Source organism: Zonotrichia albicollis, chromosome 30, assembly GCF_047830755.1.
Source record: "Zonotrichia albicollis isolate bZonAlb1 chromosome 30, bZonAlb1.hap1, whole genome shotgun sequence".
NCBI classification, from domain to species: Eukaryota; Metazoa; Chordata; class Aves; order Passeriformes; family Passerellidae; genus Zonotrichia; species Zonotrichia albicollis.
This window is the reverse complement of record NC_133848.1, coordinates 5,396,865-5,416,972: the sequence shown is the minus strand read 5'-3', so window position 1 is coordinate 5,416,972 and position 20,108 is coordinate 5,396,865. Positions and strand designations below refer to the sequence as shown.

The 20,108-nt window shown below is 53.3% G+C and overlaps 2 protein-coding genes and 3 long non-coding RNA genes across 15 annotated transcripts; 2 read left to right on the top strand and 3 right to left on the bottom strand.

The window, feature by feature from the left end:
• The first annotated feature begins 2,490 nt into the window (after positions 1-2,490).
• On the top strand, positions 2,491-10,215 carry LOC141725680 (SLAM family member 5-like). Of its 6 annotated transcripts, none has more exons than XM_074529694.1 (9): positions 2,491-2,714; positions 4,250-4,310; positions 5,283-5,413; positions 5,608-5,688; positions 7,217-7,510; positions 7,583-7,855; positions 8,210-8,230; positions 8,869-8,973; positions 9,161-10,215. In XM_074529694.1, exons 2-9 carry the CDS (start codon positions 4,288-4,290, stop codon positions 9,454-9,456), a joined length of 1,224 nt encoding a protein of 407 aa, XP_074385795.1. In that variant the 5' UTR covers positions 2,491-2,714; positions 4,250-4,287; the 3' UTR covers positions 9,457-10,215. The 6 variants fall into 6 exon arrangements, with proteins under 6 accessions (XP_074385795.1, XP_074385794.1, XP_074385792.1 ...); XM_074529693.1 differs by lacking the exon at positions 2,491-2,714 and adding an exon at positions 3,989-4,113 and having other exon boundaries at positions 5,631-5,684; XM_074529691.1 differs by lacking the exon at positions 2,491-2,714 and adding an exon at positions 3,989-4,113.
• LOC113460678 (uncharacterized) lies at positions 2,770-7,161 on the bottom strand. 2 transcript variants are annotated; one of them, XR_012577368.1, is made up of 5 exons: positions 6,210-7,161; positions 5,795-6,169; positions 5,560-5,712; positions 3,527-5,437; positions 2,770-3,398 (listed from the first exon to the last, which is right to left on the bottom strand). It is a non-coding gene; the product is annotated as an uncharacterized LOC113460678 (long non-coding RNA). The 2 variants fall into 2 exon arrangements; XR_012577367.1 differs by having other exon boundaries at positions 5,795-7,161.
• On the bottom strand, positions 7,381-10,834 carry LOC141725683 (uncharacterized). The gene is made up of 2 exons (XR_012577370.1): positions 10,778-10,834; positions 7,381-9,022 (listed from the first exon to the last, which is right to left on the bottom strand). It is a non-coding gene; the product is annotated as an uncharacterized LOC141725683 (long non-coding RNA).
• Positions 10,835-10,853: 19 nt separating this feature from the next.
• On the top strand, positions 10,854-19,718 carry LOC141725681 (uncharacterized). Of its 5 annotated transcripts, XM_074529699.1 has the most exons (8): positions 10,857-11,085; positions 12,182-12,245; positions 12,934-13,211; positions 13,286-13,528; positions 13,871-13,897; positions 15,819-15,839; positions 16,506-16,607; positions 17,499-19,718. In XM_074529699.1, exons 1-8 carry the CDS (start codon positions 10,989-10,991, stop codon positions 17,597-17,599), a joined length of 933 nt encoding a protein of 310 aa, XP_074385800.1. In that variant the 5' UTR covers positions 10,857-10,988; the 3' UTR covers positions 17,600-19,718. The 5 variants fall into 5 exon arrangements, with proteins under 5 accessions (XP_074385799.1, XP_074385798.1, XP_074385803.1 ...); XM_074529702.1 differs by lacking the exon at positions 13,871-13,897 and having other exon boundaries at positions 10,856-11,085; XM_074529701.1 differs by lacking the exon at positions 15,819-15,839 and having other exon boundaries at positions 10,856-11,085.
• Positions 19,165-20,103, bottom strand: LOC141725684 (uncharacterized). The gene is made up of 2 exons (XR_012577371.1): positions 19,929-20,103; positions 19,165-19,868 (listed from the first exon to the last, which is right to left on the bottom strand). It is a non-coding gene; the product is annotated as an uncharacterized LOC141725684 (long non-coding RNA).
• Between the last annotated feature and the right edge of the window lie 5 nt (positions 20,104-20,108).

Below are 20,108 nucleotides of genomic sequence, written 5' to 3'. Positions count from 1 at the left end.
GTTACTTCAGCCCGAAAATCCCTTATTTCAGCCCAAAATTGCAGCATTTCAGCCCAAAATTCCATTATTTCAGCCCAAAATATCAGCATTTCAGCCCAAAAATCCGTTATTTCAGCCCAAAATTCCAGAAATTGCAGCGTTTCAGCCCAAAAATCCGTTATTTCAGCCTCAAATTGCAGCGTTTCAGCACAAAAATCCTTTATTTCAGCCCAAAATTCCCACATTTCAGCCCCAAAAATCCAGGATTTAAGCCCCAAAAGTTCCAGGAATTCAGCCCAAAAATCTGTTATTTCAGCCCGAAATATCAGCATTTCAGCCCAAAAATCCGTTATTTCAGCCCAAAAATGTGTTATTTCAGCCCAAAATTCCAGCATTTCAGCCCAAAAATGTGTTATTTTAGCTAGAAATTGCAGCGTTTCAGCCCAAAATTCCATTATTTCAGCCCAAAAGTCTGTTACTTCAGCCCAAAAATCTGTTATTTCACCCCAAAAATGTGTTATTTCAGCCTGAAATTGCAGCGTTTCAACACAAAAATCTGTTATTTCAGCCCAAAATTACAGCATTTCAGCTCAAAAATGTGTTATTTCAGCCTGAAATTGCAGCATTTCAGCCCAAAAATCCGTTATTTCAGCCCAAAAATCCATTATTCCAGCCCAAAATATCAGCATTTCAGCCCAAAAATCCATTATTTCAGCCCGAAATTCCAGGATTTCAGAAAAAAAAAAAAAAAAAAATACAGGGTTCCAGCCCCAAAAGTTCCAGGATTACAGGAAGAAGAATTCAGGATTTCAGCCTGAAATTTCAGGATTTTAGCCCAAAATTGCAGTGTTTCAGCCCCAAAAATCCATTATTTCAGCCCAAAATTCCCACATTTCAGCCCCAAAAATCCAGGATTTCAGCCCCAAAAGTTCCAGGAATTCAGCCCAAAATTCCAGAAATTTCAGCATTTCAGCCCAAACCATTGAGTTCCACTCCCAGTTTTCAGGATTTCACACCCAGGTTTTTATTTCCTGCCCAAATTTGGGAATTTCAGTAAAATTTCTAGGATTTCAGCCCAGTGGAAAAAAAAAAAAATCAAGATTTTAGGTCCAATTTCAGTCCAGAATTGTGGGGTTTGGTCCCAGTTTCCAGGATTTTGGGCCAAATTTCTGTGTTTGGAATTCTGATCCCAATTTACAGAATTCCAGTGGAATTCCTGGATCCAGCCCCAAAATCGCTGAATTTAATCCCATTTTTGGCCTTTCAGCCCCATCTGCAGGATTTCATTTCCATCTTTCAGGCACAACTTTGGGGATTTGGATCGGTCGGGTTTGGTCCAAATTTGGACAATTTCAGCCCCAATTTGAGGATTTTGGATCCCAATTTCTGGCTTGGGGTGGGGGTGGGTGGAAATGGGGTTTTTTTGCACAAATTTAAGGATTTTCCCCATTTTTTCCCTCTTTTCCATCGGGTTTGAGCTCGGGGCTGATGGCAGAGTGTGGGAGGGGTGAGGATCCCCCAATTTTTGGAGAAAGGCTTAAAAATAAAATTAATTAAAACTTCGGCCTTTTGTAACAATGTTTTAATTAAGAGAAGAATCATTTACCAGGGTGGCAAATTAGGGTGGGCCCCCAAAAATCCTCCAGGACACGGGGACACAAATTTCGGTGTCCCCAATTTGGGGGTGACAGGGACCAGATTTGCTACAAAAGGAGTTTTCTTTGCTAAATAAAAGACCCAAAAATTGGGAAATTCTGTGTACAAAGAGCCCCCGGGGGCAGGGGGGGGACAGGGATGGATTTTGGGAGCCCAGGATGGATTTTGGGATCCCCGGGATGGATTTTAGGATTCCCAGGATGGATTTTGGAACCCCCAGGATGGATTTTAGGATTCCCAGGATGGATTTTGGGACCCCCAGGATGGATTTTAGGACTCCTGGAATGGATTTTGGGACTCTGGGATGAATTTTGGGATCCCCAGGATGGATTTTGGGATTCCCAGGATGGATTTTGGGACCCTGGAATGGATTTTGGGAGCCCTGGAATGGATTTTAGGACCCCTCGAATGGATTTTGGGACTCTGGGATGAATTTTGGGATCCCCGGGATGGATTTTGGGATCCCCCCAGGATGGATTTTGGGATTCCCAGGATGGATTTTGGGACTCTGGGATGAATTTTGGGATCCCCGGGATGGATTTTGGGATTCCCAGGATGGATTTTAGGACCCCTGGAATGGATTTTGGGACTCTGGGATGAATTTTGGGATCCCCGGGATGAATTTTGGGAGCCCCGAGATGGACACGGGGACACTTTGGCACTTCGGACCGGGGGGTGCAGGGTGGGGACACGAGAATGGGGGATCCCAGGCCGGGCTAGAAAAAGAGAACGGGTTAGAGAGGGAAACTGAGGCACGGAGCTGGGACACAGAGGAAGACGGGGGGGAAGCACAGGAACTCCCCGGGGCCCTCCGGAACATCTGGGCCGTTAACGCCGCTCCCGGCCGCGCTCCGCCCCTACGGGCCCGCCCAAACCGATCACCGAGAGTGGCCCCAGTGCAGCTGCGCCTTTTCCGGCCAAGGCCGCCATTACCGGGCCTCTCCCGCAAGGCTCCCTTTGTTCCAGCGACACCGACACCGACACGGCGCCGGTCATGACCCGAGACCCGTCTGCGTCCGTCGCTGCTGCGTCTTCGCCGCCGTACTGAAAAGGCCAATCGGGGTGCTATCACCGCTTGTGTAAGTTACCGTATGGGAACCCCGCTCCCCTTCCTCCCTGCCTCCCTGCCCCTCTTCCTCCCTGCCCCTCTTCCTCCCTGCCGGCGTTCCAGCGCAGTTCTGGGACACGGGGCGCCCCAGCTCGCCAATCCACCCCGTGCTGCCGCCGCTCCAGCTCGGTCTCCCGGTGCTCGGGCACTGCCGCTCCTCCCCGCCGGGCCGGCAGCCACCGAGCTCCCAACTGATAGAGCATGAAGCGATACACGGAATAAACCAACTCCACAAGCAGATATAGTTATGAAGTGGGTATGTGTGTCAGCGCCCGGCACAATTAGGAGAGGTCTCGTGAAAATCTGTGGCCTGAGCCTCGGGCTGTCCCTCATCTTTATTCACAAAGGCCTTCCATATGCAATACGTTGCATAATTTTACTATGCATATTCAACCCCTGGCCCCGCCTGTCCTTGCATGGTAATCAGATCCACGCCCTTCTGGAAGGGCGTTGTTTGCTGTGGGGGTCTCTGGGGGTCTCTGACGCTGAAGGTTGTGGTCTTCCTCAGGACTGAACTTCGGAACTTTTCTCCTTTGCACTTGCACTTTGGTCCCTTGGTGCTTACCTGAGTAGTCTGTCGGCCTTGGTTAGCTTGGAGACAGAGGAGATCCTTTATCCGGGCTTTTTGTATCTCTTGGTCTTCTCTGGTATTGTTCTTCATGCAAGAAATTTAGGAATTTTGCATTTTCCTATGCCCTTTTTACCGTGGGGTAAAAGGGCATAGGAAAATGCATAGAAACTTAAGAGGTTTCTTAAGTTAAAAGGCTAAAGTTCAACACATACTTCTACAGGCTAAACTTTAAATGCTTAATTCATAATGCTAATTCAAGTGAACTCCAAAAATCTCCATTTCAAGCCCACCGCTCGCCGTGGCCCCTCCGCAGCAGCCCCACGCCGCTCCTCGGGCACCGCCTGGGGGCGCTCTCCCACCGCCGCCCGCCCCGGCACCAATAGACTAATCCCTTCATCTAACTCTTTTTCTTTATTATATTCAATAGCCTTTCTCCCGTGTTTTGAGAAAGAATTTGGAGAGGGCTGCCTTTGAACTGAGCTCCTAGAGGGTTAACCTGAGCAGCCGGAGCTGTGGTTACGAGGAATCGGAGCTGAGGGCGGGACGGGGCCTGAGGGGAGAGCGCTGAGGGGAGGGAATCGCGCCGAGTCTCGGCCCTCCGATGGCGGGACCTGGGCCGGTCCGGAACCGCCAGAGGGGGGCATTTACGGGGTGTATCCGACGGGGGAGCGGTTCATAGAGCCTGCAGAAGGGAAGGATCCCAGGCGTGGCCGCGGACCAGCCAGATTCACCGCCGGGGCCGGGGCTGGGGTCCGGGGCAGGCGGATGCCGGAGAAAACCAGCCAAATTAATTACACGAGTAATTAATTCCCTTGGCTCTGCGCTTTCCCCTTATTCAGTCCCTTGTTGTTTTTTGTGCAAGTTTACTAAACCTTTATAATTTTGAAAGCGGGCGTAGTTTCTCACAGAGGGTTTGTGGTTCTTGTCGCTTCCAGGAACGTGGAAGAAGAGCGGCATAAGAGGAGGGACCACCATGACACTGCTGGCCGGTGCGAGGTGAGAGAAGTGAGGAGAAACCCCCAAAACCCGCAGCCAGCCCCTCTCCATCCCCCCCGAGCCCCTCTCGCCGCCTCGGCTTTTCCTGCAATTCCCGAATTGCCGCAGCAGCGACCCCCGGGCAGGGAGATCTCAGAGCAGAGAGGAGAAGTTGTGGGGGGACCTCGCTGTGGCCTGGCAGGACCTGAAGGGGCTTCAGGAAAAATGGAGGGAGAATTTTCCCAAGGGATGAGGGCCCAGATGAGGGGGAGTGGGGTCAGGGGGGGAATTTGGGTTGGATTTGGAGTAGAATTGTTCCCTGTGAGGGCCTGGCCCAGGTTATTCCGTGGATTTTCATCCCTGGGAGTGTCCAAGGCCAGGCTGGAACCACCTGGGATAGGGGAAGGACCCTGCCCATGGAACTGGGGTGGGATTTTTTTGGGATTTCAGGTTCCTTTCCACCCTAAACCATTCCAGGATTCCATGGAAGGGAATTTTAGGGATTTTAGATGGGATTTTAGGGATCAATCCTTCCCTGGCCCAGGTGGTTCCATGCATTCCCCATCCCTGGAAGTTTCCAAGGCCAGGCTGGACAGGGCTTGGAGCAGCCTGGGCTGGTGGGAGCTTTAAGGCCCCTTCCCACCCAAACCATTCCATGATTTGGGCTCAGCCTCGGTCCCCAGGGATGCCCTGGAGGCCCCAATTCCATGGGCACCAATTCCATGGGCACCATGACATTCTCTGGGATGACGCTCTCCAGCCCCTGAGCCATTTGTCACACACGGCCACGGTGACACTCTTGGTCCCACCCTCATCTTTCCTTGGGAATGGGGTTGGGCTCTGTTTTAAACACCTCGGGTTTCCTCCTTTTCCCTTGAAAACAGAGTGGGGTTTTTTTAAACACAACAAATTTCTGTGTGAGTATGAATTACTCTTCCTTGTTGCTCCATTTTTGTCACAAACCACGTCTAAAGCCACCTCCTCTCCACCCAGGCACTTTTCTTCTTCCTCTTTTTGGTGCTCATTTTTGGGTGCTGATGCCCCAAATCCTCTCTGTTTCTGGACATCCATGGACATATTTTGGATTGCTCGTCTCACCATCTTCATCGTCCTCCACCAAACCAGTGAGTGCTGGGTGTTCCTTGTCCCTTGGGAAGGAGATCTTGGGCTGGTTTTGGGTTTTGGGGGTCGAGGGCTGTGTTGGAGCGCCAGAGCAGCTCCACGGGGTGGATTTGTGCCCAGTGTTGGGATCCAGGGCTGGCATGGAAACCTGCTGGTGGAGGGCTGGGGTCCATCTCTGTGTTCATCTCTGCTCCAGCCTCTGCTCCTGATGTTCTCCAGACATCCTGCTCTGCCTTCAGCTCCTGCTCCTCTCCACGTTGCCTCCTGATTTTTGTAGGTCTCATCCTGAGGTGTTTTCTGGCTGAAAAGAGGGAAATGAATCAGTCAAGGTTCAGCCCCAGCCCTTCCCCACAGCCTCTGGGGAGGTTTATCACATGAACCACCTTGTGGCTGCAGTATTCAGCAAATTTCCTGTGCATTTATCTTCTCCTGCAGCTTTTTCCTGTGATGTGCTCAATTGTTTGTGTCCCAGGGCTGGCTGAGGCTGAGGGAGTCAGAAATTGCAAGGCCCACCTTGGGGCTGGGCCAGGATCAGTTCCTGGTTAGAAAAACTGGGAAGGAGAACTCCATGCCCAGTATAAATTGTGTGACACAGTTAACTGGAAATGGGAAGTTGTTAAAATAACAAAAACAACTCCTTCCTCCTTAAATTGGTGAGCCAAGGGCATGGTGTGGTCACTGGAGGGAAGGGATGGGTCCAGAGGGATCCTGGACCTTGTCCTGGGCTGCAGCCAAAGGAGTGTGGAGGGTTCTCATTGCTGGAATGGTGAGATCCTACCTGGAATGGTGAGATCCCACCTGGAATGGTGAGATCCCACCTGGAATGGTGAGAGTCCACCTGGAATGGTGAGATCCCACCTGGAATGGTGAGATCCCACCTGGAATGGTGAGAGTCCACCTGGAATGGTGAGATCCCACCTGGAATGGTGAGATCCCACCTGGAATGGTGAGATCCTACCTGGAATGGTGAGATCCCACCTGGAATGGTGAGAGTCCACCTGGAATGGTGAGATCCCACCTGGAATGGTGAGATCCCACCTGGAATGGTGAGATCCCACCTGGAATGGTGAGATCCCACCTGGAATGGTGAGATCCCATCTGGAATGGTGAGATCCCACCTGGAATGGTGAGATCCCACCTGGAATGGTGAGATCCCACCTGGAATGGTGAGATCCTACCTGGAATGGTGAGATCCCACCTGGAATGGTGAGATCCCACCTGGAATGGTGAGAGTCCACCTGGAATGGTGAGAGTCCACCTGGAATGGTGAGAGTCCACCTGGAATGGTGAGATCCTACCTGGAATGGTGAGATCCCACCTGGAATGGTGAGAGTCCACCTGGAATGGTGAGATCCCACATGCAATCTCCAGATCCCACCAGGTCTGGTGCCCCCAACATGAGAAGCTCATGGAACTGTTGGAGCCAGTCCACCATTCCAAAGTTCCCTTCCCACAGGGAGTGGTCAGCCTGGAGAAGCCGTGGTGGAGCTGCCCCACGCACCCCTGGCAGTGTCCAGGGCCAGGCTGTCTCCAGCTCCTCGTTCTCCTTTCCCTTTCAGTTCCTCTCCAGGCTCCGTCCTGGGCATGAGGCTCAGGGGGCTCAGCCTGGGGGTGGCCTCGTGCTCTTCCTTTGCCCAGGGACCCTTCCATGAGCCCCCCATGAGCCCTCAAACACCCCCAGCCCTGATGGGCTTCATCCTCTGGGTTCAGCCACTTCATCCCACCCTCATCCCACCCTCATCCCACCCTCATCCCATCCTCATCCCATCCTCATCCCAAGTTCTCTCCCCATTTTCTCTCCTCAGTGAGCGCCAGCGACACCACGGAGCTGATCGGTGCCATGAGCGGCTCTGTGACCTTCCGCAGCCACAACCCCGACAGAAACGTGGCCCTCTGGAGCTTTGGGAGCGATCCCATCGTGACCGTGGTGTTCAGGACCCCTCCTCGCCTCATATTTTTCGAAGACAAATTCAAAACCCGTTTTGCCGTCCGCGAGAACGGGCACGCGCTCAGCATCCGCCGGCTGACAATGGAGGATGCCGGCATCTACTCTGTGAACATCAATAGAAAAACATCCACCTTCACCCTGCAGGTGTTCAGTAGGTGCTTTTAGCGCTGTTTTGGGGGGGTTTACACTAAAAGAGAGGTTTGTGACACCCCTGTTCCCCTAGGGAAGCTGGCAGAGCTCACGGTGACCTGCGAGGCGCAGAATTGCTCGGACGGGAGCTGCAGCTGCTGCCTGCGCTGCTCCACACCCGGAGACACCGGCAGTAAGGAATGCTTCCAGAGCATCTCCTCCACCTTGGCTCAGCCGAGGGCTGAGAGCCCCATGCAGGAGGTGAATGAAACATCCCAGGATGGGCTGGAGCCGGTGACGTGCACGGCACGGAACCCCGTCAGCAGCAGGGACATCGTCGTCACCACCCCCAGGGTGCTCTGTGCAGGTGAGAGCTGGGGACAGGTGGGGAAAGGTGGGGTGGGCTGATCCTGATCCCTGAGAGCAGGAAAAGCTGGGATTTGGGGTTGGGATGGACTCATCCTGATCCCCTGAGGAACATGAGAGGGTTGGGGTTGGGATGGACTGATCTCGCTTCCTGTGAGGGCCGTGGAAAGGTGAAGGGAAAGGTGGGATGGGCTGATGCCACTCCCCTGAGGAACATGGGAATGTTGGGATGGGCAGGAAAAGCTGGGATTTGGGGTTGGGCTGATCCCGCTCTCCAGGCTCTGGCTCTCCCTGGAGCGGTGGCTCAGATGCAGAGGGCAGCTCTGACCCGTGTCCCTTTCTCTCTCCTCACCAGCAATCACCACTCCCAGCACAGGTAAGCTGCCACCCCTGTCCATGTCCAGCCACATTCCCGAGTGTCCCCAAATGTCCCCAGATGTCCCCGAGTGCCTGGGGCAGCTTTTCCATGCCCAGCTGGGAAGGGGGATTGGGGAGCCCCAGCCCAGCACCCTCCAGCTCCTCCCAAAATCCCTTTGCTGGGAATGTCCAGGCTCTTCCCAGAGGTGCCAGGGACGGGACAAGGAGTGGTGGCCACAAACCCAACCCCAAGGAACCATCCCTGTTTGAGAACCTCTTCCCATGGAGTGTCCCCTCTGGAGCCACCGCTAACCCACCTGGCCGTGTCCCCTGCTCTGGGTGACCCCGTCCTGGCAGAGCGGGGAGATCTCCAGAGTTCCTTTGTCACCCAACAACTGTGGGATTCTGGGGTTTGAGGATTCGAGGATTGGGGATTCTGGGATTTGGGGATTCTGGGGTTTGGGAATTTGGGGATTCTCCTGCTGCTGCCTCCACCAAGCCGCTCGTCCTCATCCAGCGCCGCCTCTGCCCTGGCTTGGAGTGAGATCCCCTGGAATGAGGGATCAGGGTGGGGTTTGAGGCCAAATCCCCTCTGCCCCAATGCCAGGAAGAGCCAGGTTTATTTTGCATTGTTGCCCCTGGATCTTCTCTTTCCAGGTGCCCACTCTGGCAGCTGGATCAGGATCGGCGTCGGCGTCGTAGCCGGGGTTGAAGCCGCGTTGCTTTTATCGATTTTCCTCGTGTCCTACCGTAAATATAAATGTGAGTGTGGAAAACCATCCCTGGAGCCCTGGGCAGCAGCAGGTGGGACCTGGGAGAGGGACAGAGCCAGAGTGCGGGTGGTTTGGGGTGGATCTGAGGCTGATTTGGGGTGGATTTGGGGCTGATTTTGGTTCTCCTGACTCTGTCTCATCTTCCCTCATGGTTTAATGGATTGTTGGGTTTTTAGTTCGCAGAGACCGTAGGCGCTGCAGGGTTGGTTCCCTGTGGAGCAGAGCCAATCAGCTGGCAAGGTGTGAAGAGCCAAACACCTGGATGGGTTCCAAGACTCACACCAAAGGAGCTGAACACGTCTCTGTGAAAAAGCAGATTCTTTTAAAAACCAAAGTCCAAGAAAAGCTCTCTTTCCTCTGGTTTGGGGACAGGTCACTGTTCGGCCCCACACCGAGATTTCTGCCTCAGCTGCCCCTTCCACCAGGAGTGTCCCAATGCCATGAGCAGCCCCCAAATCCAGACTGGCCATGAGGCCAAGACAGTCCAGCCAAAATCCTCGTGGCCGGGGCAGCACCGCACAACCACGGCTGTCTCACAATGGAAATGTCTTTGCTCCTTTCATGGAAATTAAAAGCCAGGGAAGAACTGTTTCTTGTGGAGATATTGGGGAAGATGAAAACAGGAAAGCATTATAAATATGATTGCCTGTCAAAAGATTTTGAGACAATGGAAACTACAAGCAAGATTGAAATGAGAGCAAGCTTTGAGATACCTCAGTTAGTTTCTGAACACCTGAACAACAATGATGTGGCTGGCTGAAGGTAATCTGCTTTTGATGAAACAATTCCCTCTGCTTGCAGACAAGTCCAAGAGCAGTCCCCACTAGCTTACCAGAAAAAGTCCAAAGAGGAGTTTTTAGGGTTTAAAACGTAACACGGTACGATAATGTAATAATTGTTACAGGCTGTACATAAATGCTATGGGATTTGTATCTTGTATTAGATTGGTTAGTGAAAGTTAGAATATTCAGCACAGAAGATTTATGGTATTGTAATGGGAACTTCGCTCTCTTTTACTCTTTTGTCCTCTTTTTTTCTCTTTTACTCTTCCTCGCCCTCTCTTTACCACACTCTTGCCTTCTTTCTCTTTACCACTCTCTTCACCTCTCTCTCCCTCCTTGGGGCCTGCTCCAGCTGTGGCTGGCAGCTCCCAGCAGGGCCCTTTGCAATGAACCCCAAATGCCAGCAGGGCCCTGCACCCCGGCCCTTTGCAATGAACCCCAAATTCCAAGCCCTGGCTTCAGAGATCTCTCATCTCCATCCATCCCCACCGTCCTACCCCCCCCGTCTCTCCCACAGACTGGCTCCCAAACGTGTCTGAAGGGCCAGTTCCCCACCTGTGGGACACTTCTCCATGGCCAGTTAATAAAAGTCACTTTCAGTTATGGCTGCCTGAGAGGTGTTTTGAGCACGGCATGCCCTTGCTGTGCAGAGCTCTGTAATTTTGCTGAGGCAAACCTCAAGCAGCGATTACCTGGAGCTCTGGGAGGAAATGGCCTGGCATTCCTCGAGCACGGGCAGCCACTGCTACTTGGAGCTCTTGGAGGAATTTTGCCGTGGCATCCCTCGAGCTGTCGAGGAGGGACCCTGCCACACACCCCGAGTGATGCTGAGCACCAGAGAGTGGAGCCGCTCTGGAGCTGTGAGTGCAGACCCACCTGCGAGGCCTTGCTCACCCCCGCCGCCCCGCCTGCCGCCCTCACGGTCCCGATACCCGTTCCCCCGGTTCCGGCCGCCCCACTGCACCCCAGGGCCGCTCCCGCTCTCCCGTTAGTCCGTGCTGCCCCGCCTACCGCGGTTTCCGGCCCGGTTCCGCCATCACGGGGGCCGCGTTCCCCTGCCGCCCCTACGGGCACGCCCAGCAGCGTCACTGCGCGCGCGCACAGGCAACAAAAACCACGGTCGGTGTTTCCTGAGGCGCCATTTTAGGGCGGCTCCCCCAAGGTAGCGCGGCTCCTCTTCCAGCTCTCTCGGTCCCCCTCTCCGCCACCCACAGCGACAGCCATGGCCCAAGACCCGTCTGTGTCCGCCGATGCTGAATCTCCGCTGTTTCCGTCGCTCTCGGACCAAGAACACCCGTCGCTGACCCGGGGCTACTTATGTAAATTACCGCACCGGGAACCCCGCTACCCTGGCTCCCTTCCTCCCTGCCCCTCTTCCTCCCTGCCGGCGTTCCAGCGCAGTTCCGGGACACGGGGCGCCCCAGCTCTCCAATCCACCCCGTGCTGCCGCCGCTCCAGCTCGGTTTCCCGGTGCTCGGGCACTGCCGCTCCTCCCCGCCGGGCCGGCAGCCGCGCAAGTGCGCGCCGCGGCCCAGCCGCCGACTCGCCCATCGCTCGCCGTGCCCCCTCCCCACAGCAGCCCCACGCCGCTCCTCCGGTCTCCCGCCCCCGCCCGGGGTCATCCTCGCTGGCCGGGCCGCTCCCGCCCCCGCCCGGGGTCATCCTCGCTGGCCGGGCCGCTCCGCCACCGCCCGGGGTCATCCCCGCTGGCCCGGCCGGTCCGCCACCGCCCGGGGCTGTTCTCCCGCTCCTACCAGCCCGACCGCCCCGGCCACCCCCCGCTCCCAGCACCAATAGAGCAATCCTTTCATCTAACTCTTTTTCTTTGGAGAGGGCTGCCTTGAACTGAGCTCCTAGAGTTTTCCTGAGCAGCCGGAGCTGTGGTTACGAGGGACCGGAGCGCAGGGCGAGACGGGGGCTGAGGGGAGGGCATCGCGCCGAGTCTCGGCCCTTCAAGGTGTAGCCGGGTCTGGTGCCGGAACCGCTGAGGGGGAGCATTTACGGGGTCTGTCAGACGGGAGAGTGCCCATAGCGCAGACTGGCAATGGCAGCGCCCCGCGCTCCGCACCCCGGCACGGGCAGAGCAGAGCGGGAAGTGATGGGGAGCGGTCGGGATGCGATTGCTGGGATTGACGGGCGCCCTGGCGCGGTTCATAGAGCGTGCAGAAGGGAGGGACCCCAGGCGTGGCCGCGGAGCAGCCCAGATTCACCGCCGGGGCCGGGGCTGGGGTCTGGGCGGGGTCCGGGGCAGGCGGATGCTGCCGAAGGAAACAGCCGGACATGCAAGTCATCCATTTGCATGACTCTGCATTTTCCCTTATTCAGTCCTTTGCTGTATTTTGTCAAAGTTTACTAAACCATAAAAATTTTAAAAGCGAGTGTAGTTTCTCACAGAAGGTTTGTGGTTTTTGTCAGTTCCAGAGACGTGCTACAACATCACCCAAACATACAGCACAATCGGGCCGCTGTCTGGTGAAAGGTGAGAAAACCAAGGAGAATCCTCCAAAACCTGCAACCAACCCCTCTCCATCTCCCCTGTTGCATCGAGTCCACAGTTTTAAAGTTCCCTTCCCTGTGGTCAGCCTGGAGAAGCCGTGGTGGAGCTGCCCCACACACCCCTGGCATTGTCCAGGGCCAGGCTGGGCAGGGCTGGGGGAAGGTTTGGGGATTTTAGGGGAGTGGAATGAGAAGAGTTTTGGGTCCCTCCCAACCCAAACTTTTCCATGATTCCCAAATTCTCCGAGGAGCAGCTGCAGGTCTGACCAGGAGCTCCCTGTCCTGCTCAGTGACCCCTCCTGACCCTCCCACCCCCAAATCCTCGTTCCCCTTTCCCTCTCAGGTCCCCTCCGGGCTCCATCCTTGGCACGAGGCTCAGGGGGCTCGGCCTGGGGGTGCCCTCGTGCTCTTCCTTCACCCAGGGACCCTTCCATGAGCCCCCCATGAGCCCTCAAACACCCCCAGGCCTGATGGGCTTCATCCTCTGGGTTCAGCCACTTCATCCCAGCTTGGTCCCAACTCCATCCCACCTTTTCATCACATTGTCAGCCTACCTTCATCCCACCTCCAGCCTATACTCAGCATTCCTTCATTCCACCTCCAACCGACCTTCATTCCCCCTTCAACTGATTTCATCCTAAATTCTCTCCCCACTTTCTCTTCCCTGCCAGTGGCACCAAGGACGTGAAAAATTTACCGGACAAGTACATGTGCATGTGCATCAACAAAACTGCAGAAGAGGGAACACTCTTCAAACATAAAAACGCACCCATCCTGACTGTGAAGTCTGAAATCTGCGTTGGTCATGCATTAAGTAAATGGAAATTGGACCATAATTGGAAAGTCTATGAGAGCAGAGACACGGTCTGCGTATGCCCACTTACGACAGAACGTGATGGGAACTACACTGCACAGAAGAATGGAAAAACATGCAAATTCAAGAAATCCAGTAGGTGCTTTTAGTCCTATTTTGGGGGGGGGGTTACATTGAAAGAGAGGTTTGTGACACCCCTGTGCCCGCAGGGTATCTGGCAGAGCTCACTTGCAAGGTCCAGAGCTGCTCACACGAGTTCTGCGGGTGGTGCCCGATCTACCCCAGCTTGCTTGAGAGCCCCATGCCGCGGGTGAAGAGATCATCCTGGAAGGAGCTGAAGCTGCTGAACTGCATGGGAGACAACGTGGTCAGAACTGAGAGCAAAACCGTCACCACCCCCAGGGTTGTCACCACCCCTGGCATTGTCACCACCCCCAGGGTGCTCCCCAACGGTGAGAGCTGGGGACAGAAGGAGGAAAGGTGGGGTGGGCTGATGCCAATCCTCTGAGGAACATGGGAATGTTGGCGTTGGGATGGGATGGGAATGTTGGGGTTGGGATAGACTCATCTCGTGTCCTGTGAGGGCCGTGGAAAGGTGGGATGGGCTGATCCCACTCCCCTGGGAAACACGGCAATGTTGGGGATGGGTTGAGCTGATCCTGATCCCTGAGAGCAGGAAAAGCTGGGATTTGGGGTTGGGCTGATCCCACTCTCCAGGCTCTGGCTCTCCCTGGAGCGGTGGCTCAGATGCAGAGGGAAGCTCTGACCCATGTCCCTTTCTCTCTCCTCACCAGCAATCACCATGGTCCCTACCAGACCAGGTAAGCTGCCACCCCTGTCTGTGTCCAGCCACATTCCCGAGTGTCCCCAATTGTCCCCGAGTGCCTGGGGCAGCTTTTCCATGCCCAGCTGGGAAGGGGGATTGGGGAGCCCCAGCCCAGCACCCTCCAGCTCCTCCCAAAATCCCTTTGCTGGGAATGTCCAGGCTCTTCCCAGAGGTGCCAGGGACGGGACAAGGAGTGGTGGCCACAAACCCAACCCCAAGGAACCATCCCTGTTTGAGAACCTCTTCCCATGGAGTGTCCCCTCTGGAGCCACCCCAAACCCACCTGGCCGTGTCCCCTGCTCTGGGTGACCCCATCCTGGCAGAGCTGGGAGATCTCCAGAGTTCCTTTCTGTCATGGTTTGAGCCTGGCACAGAGCCAGTGCCCCCATGAAAACGCCCTCTCCTGGTGTCTGCTGTGAGATGTGACCAGGAATAAGCAAAACAGGCTCCAGTTTAAACATAAAGAAAACTTTATTACCTAAACTACAAAAAAAAAAAAATAGGAAAAACTATAAGGAAAAAAAAAAAATTGAAAACCTTACAAAAAAACACTTTCCTCCTCCCCACCACCAGAATTTCCCAATCCGATACATTCTCCCAAATCACCAACTGCCCAGCCTGGCACCACCCTTTAGAATACTCAAACTTGAGTCCATGAAGTGGAGAGGAGTCCTTCTTGTTCCATAGGCTTCATCTGGAAACACACTGAAACCTCCTCGTGTGCTTCCAATGTCACTCAGCACCGCCCAGAAAGTCCTTTTGCCGCTTGTGACATCTTCCCTCCACGCTTAGTGCTCTCACCACTGTGCATGGACCAGAGCTGCTTTTGGGGCTGTTTTAAGGATGCCTTGTCTCACTCCAAAAAGGCACAGTCTCTGCTTTGGGACATCTGTCCCCCCCATTTTTTTCCAACCCCCTGGGGCCGAGGGGTCCCCACGATGAACCCTCCTGGTTCTGAGGCACTGCCTCCCCCTAAGTGCAGTCTCTGTGTCACAGGAACAAACTGAGTCCATGGCCACAAGAAAAGTCCAGCCAAAAGGCCACTCCAAGCATCTCTCCCCACTCAGTTAAACTAATCCACGTCCTTCAGGCCAGGTCTTTGTCTCATCTCATCTCTTATCTCCCTTCTTAGCCAGCTCTGAGGAGGATCAGCATTTTTTACAAGGTCCCAATCATGTAAGCAAAAGGGTTTAAAATTTCAGTCTCTGTCCATCCCGGAGCTCCGGTACTCCCACATCACTCCCACATCGCTGCCCCTCCGGCCGGGCTGCACCCTTCTCCCCCCTTCTCCTCCTGGGCCGGCTGCTATCACATTCAGATGCCAACTCTCTCTCTCTCTCTCCTGGGGGGGAATGGCTGCCCGATGTCTCTTGGGGCTCCTCCACCCTTCCATCCTCGAGGGCCTTCTCACCCCCATCTCTGTCCAGGCCCGGGGCTACCGCATGGCTGCCCCCTCCCCTGCCCAGCAGCAGCGGCTGCACAGGGGAGGGAGATCTGACCTCTTCTCCTCAACGTCCCAAGAGAGCCTCTCAGGGCCAGAGCTCTGGTTTTTAACCCCTGTGTGCTCTCGGAGGTGTGTCCAAACCCCACTGGCCACACCAGGTGCCAATATCAAACTCAGAACATCCATTGGTTTGACCACAGCATCCCAGAATTCCCACTTCTTCCTGGTCAAACAACAAATGGTGAGCTGGGGACAGGCGGGGGGAAGGTGGGCTGGGCTGATCCCGCTCCCCTGAGAGCAGGAAAAGCGGGGATTTGGGGTTGGGCTGGGCTGATCCCAATTCCCTGAGAGCAGGAAAAGCTGGGATTTGGGGCTGGGCTGATCCCACTCTCCAGGCTCTGGCTCTCCCTGGAGCGGTGGCTCAGATGCAGAGGGCAGCTCTGACCCGTGTCCCTTTCTCTCTTCTCACCAGCAATCACCACTCCCAGCACAGGTAAGCTGCCAACCCTGTCCATGTCCAGCCACATTCCCGAGTGTCCCCAATTGTCCCCAAATGTCCCCGAGTGCCCGGGGCAGCTTTTCCATGCCCAGCTGGGAAGGGGGATTGGGGAGCCCCAGCCCAGCACCCTCCAGCTCCTCCCAAAATCCCTTTGCTGGGAATGTCCAGGCTCTTCCCAGAGGTGCCAGGGATGGGACAAGGAGTGGTGGCCACAAACCCAACCCCAAGGAACCATCCCTGTTTGAGAACCTCTTCCCATGGAGGGTCCCCTCTGGAGCCACCCCTAACCCACCTGGCCGTGTCCCCTGCTCTGGGTGACCCTGTCCTGGCAGAGCTGGGAGATCTCCAGAGTTCCTTTGTCACCCAACAACTGTGGGATTCTGGAATTTGGGGATTCAGGGATTTGGGATTCTGGGATTTGGGGATTCAGGGATTTGGGATTCTGGGATTTGGGGATTCAGGGATTTGGGGATTCTGGGATTCTGCTGCTGCCTCCACCAAGCCGCTCGTCCTTGTCCAGCGCTGCCTCTGCCCTGGCTTGGAGTGAGATCCCCTGGAATGAGGGATCGGGGTGGGGTTTGAGGCCAAATCCCCTCTGCCCCAATGCCAGGAAGAGCCAGGTTTATTTTGGGATGTTGCCCCTGGATCTTTCGTTTCCAGGTATCTCATCCAAGGACAGCATAGCTGTGGCTGTGGCTGTGGTTGTGCCTATATCGCTTGGTTTGCTGCTTTTAGCCTTATATCTCTTCTATAAATATGGAGGTGAGTGTGGAAAACCATCCCTGGAGCCCTGGGGAGCTGGAGGTGGGACCTGGGAGGGGGACAGAGCCAGAATGGGGCAGATTTGGAGTTCTGATTTGGGATTCTCCTGACTCTGTCTCATCTCCTCTCATGGTTTAACACATAATTGGGTTTTTAGCTGGGGGAGAGCCCAGGGGCTGTGGGGTTGGTTCCCTGTGGGGCAGAGCCAAACACCTGGCTGGGTGTGTGATTGAAACCACTGAAAGGAGCTGAACAGTTTCTGTAGAAAAGCAGATTTTTAAAAACCACCAGCAGAGCCCAAGCAAAGCTCTCTTTCCTCTGGCCTGGGGACCGGTTACTGGCCTGCCCCACACAGCCAGGTTAGTGCGGGGCTGGGCTGAGACTTCAGCCTCAGCTGGGCCTTCACCAGGAGGGTCCCAGTGCCACCAGGTGTGTCCCAGTGCCACCAGGTGTGTCCCAGTGCCACCAGGAGTGTCTCAATGCCATGAGCAGCCGCCAGGTGTGTCCCAGTGCCACCAGGTGTGTCCCAGTGCCACCAGGTGTGTCCCAATGCCATGAGCAGCCACCAGGAGTGTCCCAATGCCACCAGGTGTGTCCCAGTGCCACCACAGGAGTGTCCCAATGCCACCAGGTGTGTCCCAGTGCCACCAGGAGTGTGCCAGTGCCACCAGGAGGGTCCCAATGCCACCAGGAGGGTCCCAGTGCCACCAGGAGGGTCCCAGCACCAGCAGCAGCCTCATGGCCAGCACTGGGAGCAGCTCCCAAATCCTCAGGGCTGGGTTCTCTCAGCCCGGCCCACACTGGACTTTGCTTCGCTGCTTTCAGCCAGGTGTGCTGCGCACAGAAGGGCAAAAGCAGCAAAAGCAAGTTGGTTTTTTTTATTTTTACCAGTGCCCTGGATGAGGAGAAGGCGCCAGAGCAGCGCTGGCAACCAGGACGACTCACACGGTGCTGCTGGGGACATGGACACGCAGGCTGAGTCATTTCTGTGATGGAGCACATCAACCCTTTGATGCTGTACAACACTCCAAATGCCGTGATAAAGCTTTAGAACAAACCAACCTATAAACACAAATTCTCTCCCAGATGAGGAAAAGGGACAAGGTGAAAACACATAAAGAAAATAACATTACACTGAGGTCAGTAAGTATGGAAATTGTAGGTGGGAGGGGATTGAGGAGATGCCTTAGTCACCTTTTGTAAGGATATGGTGAAGATATATTTGATAGATCAAACTTTGTGTTTTCCCTGTAATTCATAGCTGGATGTAGCATTCTAACCACAGCCATGAGAAGCATCAATATTGAAATAAGCAGATGTTGCGGTAGCTGTGGTCCAATGAGAAATTTGAACAGAGAGGGATGAGAAAGGTGAAAAACACTGCCCTGTGATCCCAGAGATGGATTAAAAGAACTTTTATTTTTATGCTAGAATAGCTCATCCTGAAAAATACCCCCCCAGTAAGTTGGCATGGCCCCCGAATGCAGCAGCCACGAGAGAACTGTTCCTTGCTGTGGCAGCTGTAGCTTGAAACTGGACAAAAACACCAATTTTGTGTGGTTTTGGTTCACTCATTTGAGATTTCTCTGTTAATGCACTGAAATTAGTGTAATGGGCTTAGTGATTAGCTAAATTAACTGCCACTGATCATTAGTGGCAGCACGAACCCCCTTGTGGGAATAATGTGCATTGCCCCCTTGATTTCAGAAGGCTGAGTAAAATGCTTTATTAAGCTATGCTATATTATTATTATTAAGCAATGCTATGTTATTATTAAGTTACACTATACTGTACTACCAATACTCCACACTAACTAGAAGAACCCGTGACCAGTCAATCACCACACAGCTTTGCCCCAATTGGTCAATCAATCCAAACAACCATCACCAGAGTCCAATTAACAAATCACTCTCAGTAAAAAAATCTCCATAATATATTCCATATGTGCCAAACAACAGGAGCAGCAGGTAGAAACAAGAATTGTTTTCTGTTCTCTCTCAGGGCTTTCTCACTCCCTTCCTCAGGAAAAATTCTGGGAGAGGGAATTATCTCTGTTCAAAAAATGTGAATACGACACACTGGAATGTAATTACCCTTTTATTGTGACATAGGATTAGGGAATGGCAAAGCAGGCTCAAACCTTAAAAACAGTATTAAAAAATTATTTTTTATTGATTTTATATACTATTGTTTTTTTGTAATTGAGTTTATATCCTGTTTTTTTTATTGATTTTATATCCTAGTATTTTAATTTTTTATAGTTTATTTTGATAGTAACTAAAAAGAAGGAGCACTAAATTAAAACCCTGAGAACATTCCTCTTCCCCCTACAACTTTCCTTTACCTACTGACAATGCAAAGTGACAAAACCTAAAATTTCAGTCAGTTTACGACCTCTAGAATTGTCCTCCTTCATTTCACTCAGGGAGAGAGGTCCCTGTTGTTAATTTTATGGAGACTTCTCCACAAGAAAACAGTTCTCTGGTGGCTCTCTCCATTCCTTTTCCCCCTTTTCCACAAGCTGTGTTCATGGGCCATGTCAGTTTATGGGGTGCTGTGTGAAGGATGAGCTGTTCAAGGGCAAAGGTTCTTTTTATCTCAGGATTTCAGCCTAAAATTAAATTAAATTTCACCCCTCCCATCTGGGCCTCAATTCCTCTTCTCTGACCTCGGTGTCTTCATGGTGCTCCTCTACACACCAGAATTTTGTCCTTTTTCCCTCTCTGGAGGGAGGAAGGAAGCACTGAGTTAATATCTCACCTGGTTTGCAGACCAAACAACTCTAAAAAGACCAAATTGATAAAATATGAGTTTACCATAGCAAGGAACAATCAAGGCTGTTAGCATGGAAACTGAAGCATTAACACAAAAGGGATATTTGAAGTGTGCCTTACTGAGCAGTATTAATGTCTTAATAATTTGTTTGTACTTGACATTTCACTACTTGACAGTATTTCTTTGGACCAGTAAAATGCAATAAGCTTCTGCACTCTGAAATGATGCCTTCTGAAATCAAGCTCTTCCTTTCTCAATGTGATTACCTGTTTTGATGTAAACACTTTTTAGGAGTATTAAACTATTTATAATAAAAAAAGAAGTATTATTAGAGTATTTGCTCAAGTGTGTGTGTGTCATTTGTCCATCTCCACTGTGACAGCCCAGGGCCTGCAGATGCTCACCTGAGCCTGGCTGGGCTGGGGAGGGTCAGAATTCAGCCAGGCCAGACCAAACCAGGCCAGAACTCACTAAACCAGGCCAGAACTCACTAAACCAGGCCAGAACTCACTAAACCAGGCCAGAACTCACTAAACCAGGCCAGACTCAGACCAAACCAGGCCAGACTAAACCAGGCCAGACTCAGACTGAACCAGGCCAGACTCAGACTGAACCAGGCCAGAACTCACTAAACCAGGCCAGACTCAGACTAAACCAGGCCAGAACTCAAACTAAACCAGGCCAGAACTCAGACTGAACCAGGCCAGACTCAGACTAAACCAGGCC

Coding starts and splice junctions, on each gene's coding strand:
- LOC141725680 (XM_074529691.1), top strand. CDS start 4,080: ATGCCGGAGAAAACCAGCCAAATTAATTACACGA. Junction 7,511..7,582: donor CTTCACCCTGCAGGTGTTCA/GTAGGTGCTTTT, acceptor CTGTTCCCCTAG/GGAAGCTGGCAGAGCTCACG. Junction 8,974..9,160: donor GTCCTACCGTAAATATAAAT/GTGAGTGTGGAA, acceptor TTGGGTTTTTAG/TTCGCAGAGACCGTAGGCGC.
- LOC141725681 (XM_074529697.1), top strand. CDS start 10,989: ATGGCCCAAGACCCGTCTGTGTCCGCCGATGCTGAATCTCCGCTGTTT. Junction 11,086..12,181: donor GCTGACCCGGGGCTACTTAT/GTAAATTACCGC, acceptor GGTTTTTGTCAG/TTCCAGAGACGTGCTACAAC. Junction 13,212..13,285: donor ATGCAAATTCAAGAAATCCA/GTAGGTGCTTTT, acceptor CTGTGCCCGCAG/GGTATCTGGCAGAGCTCACT.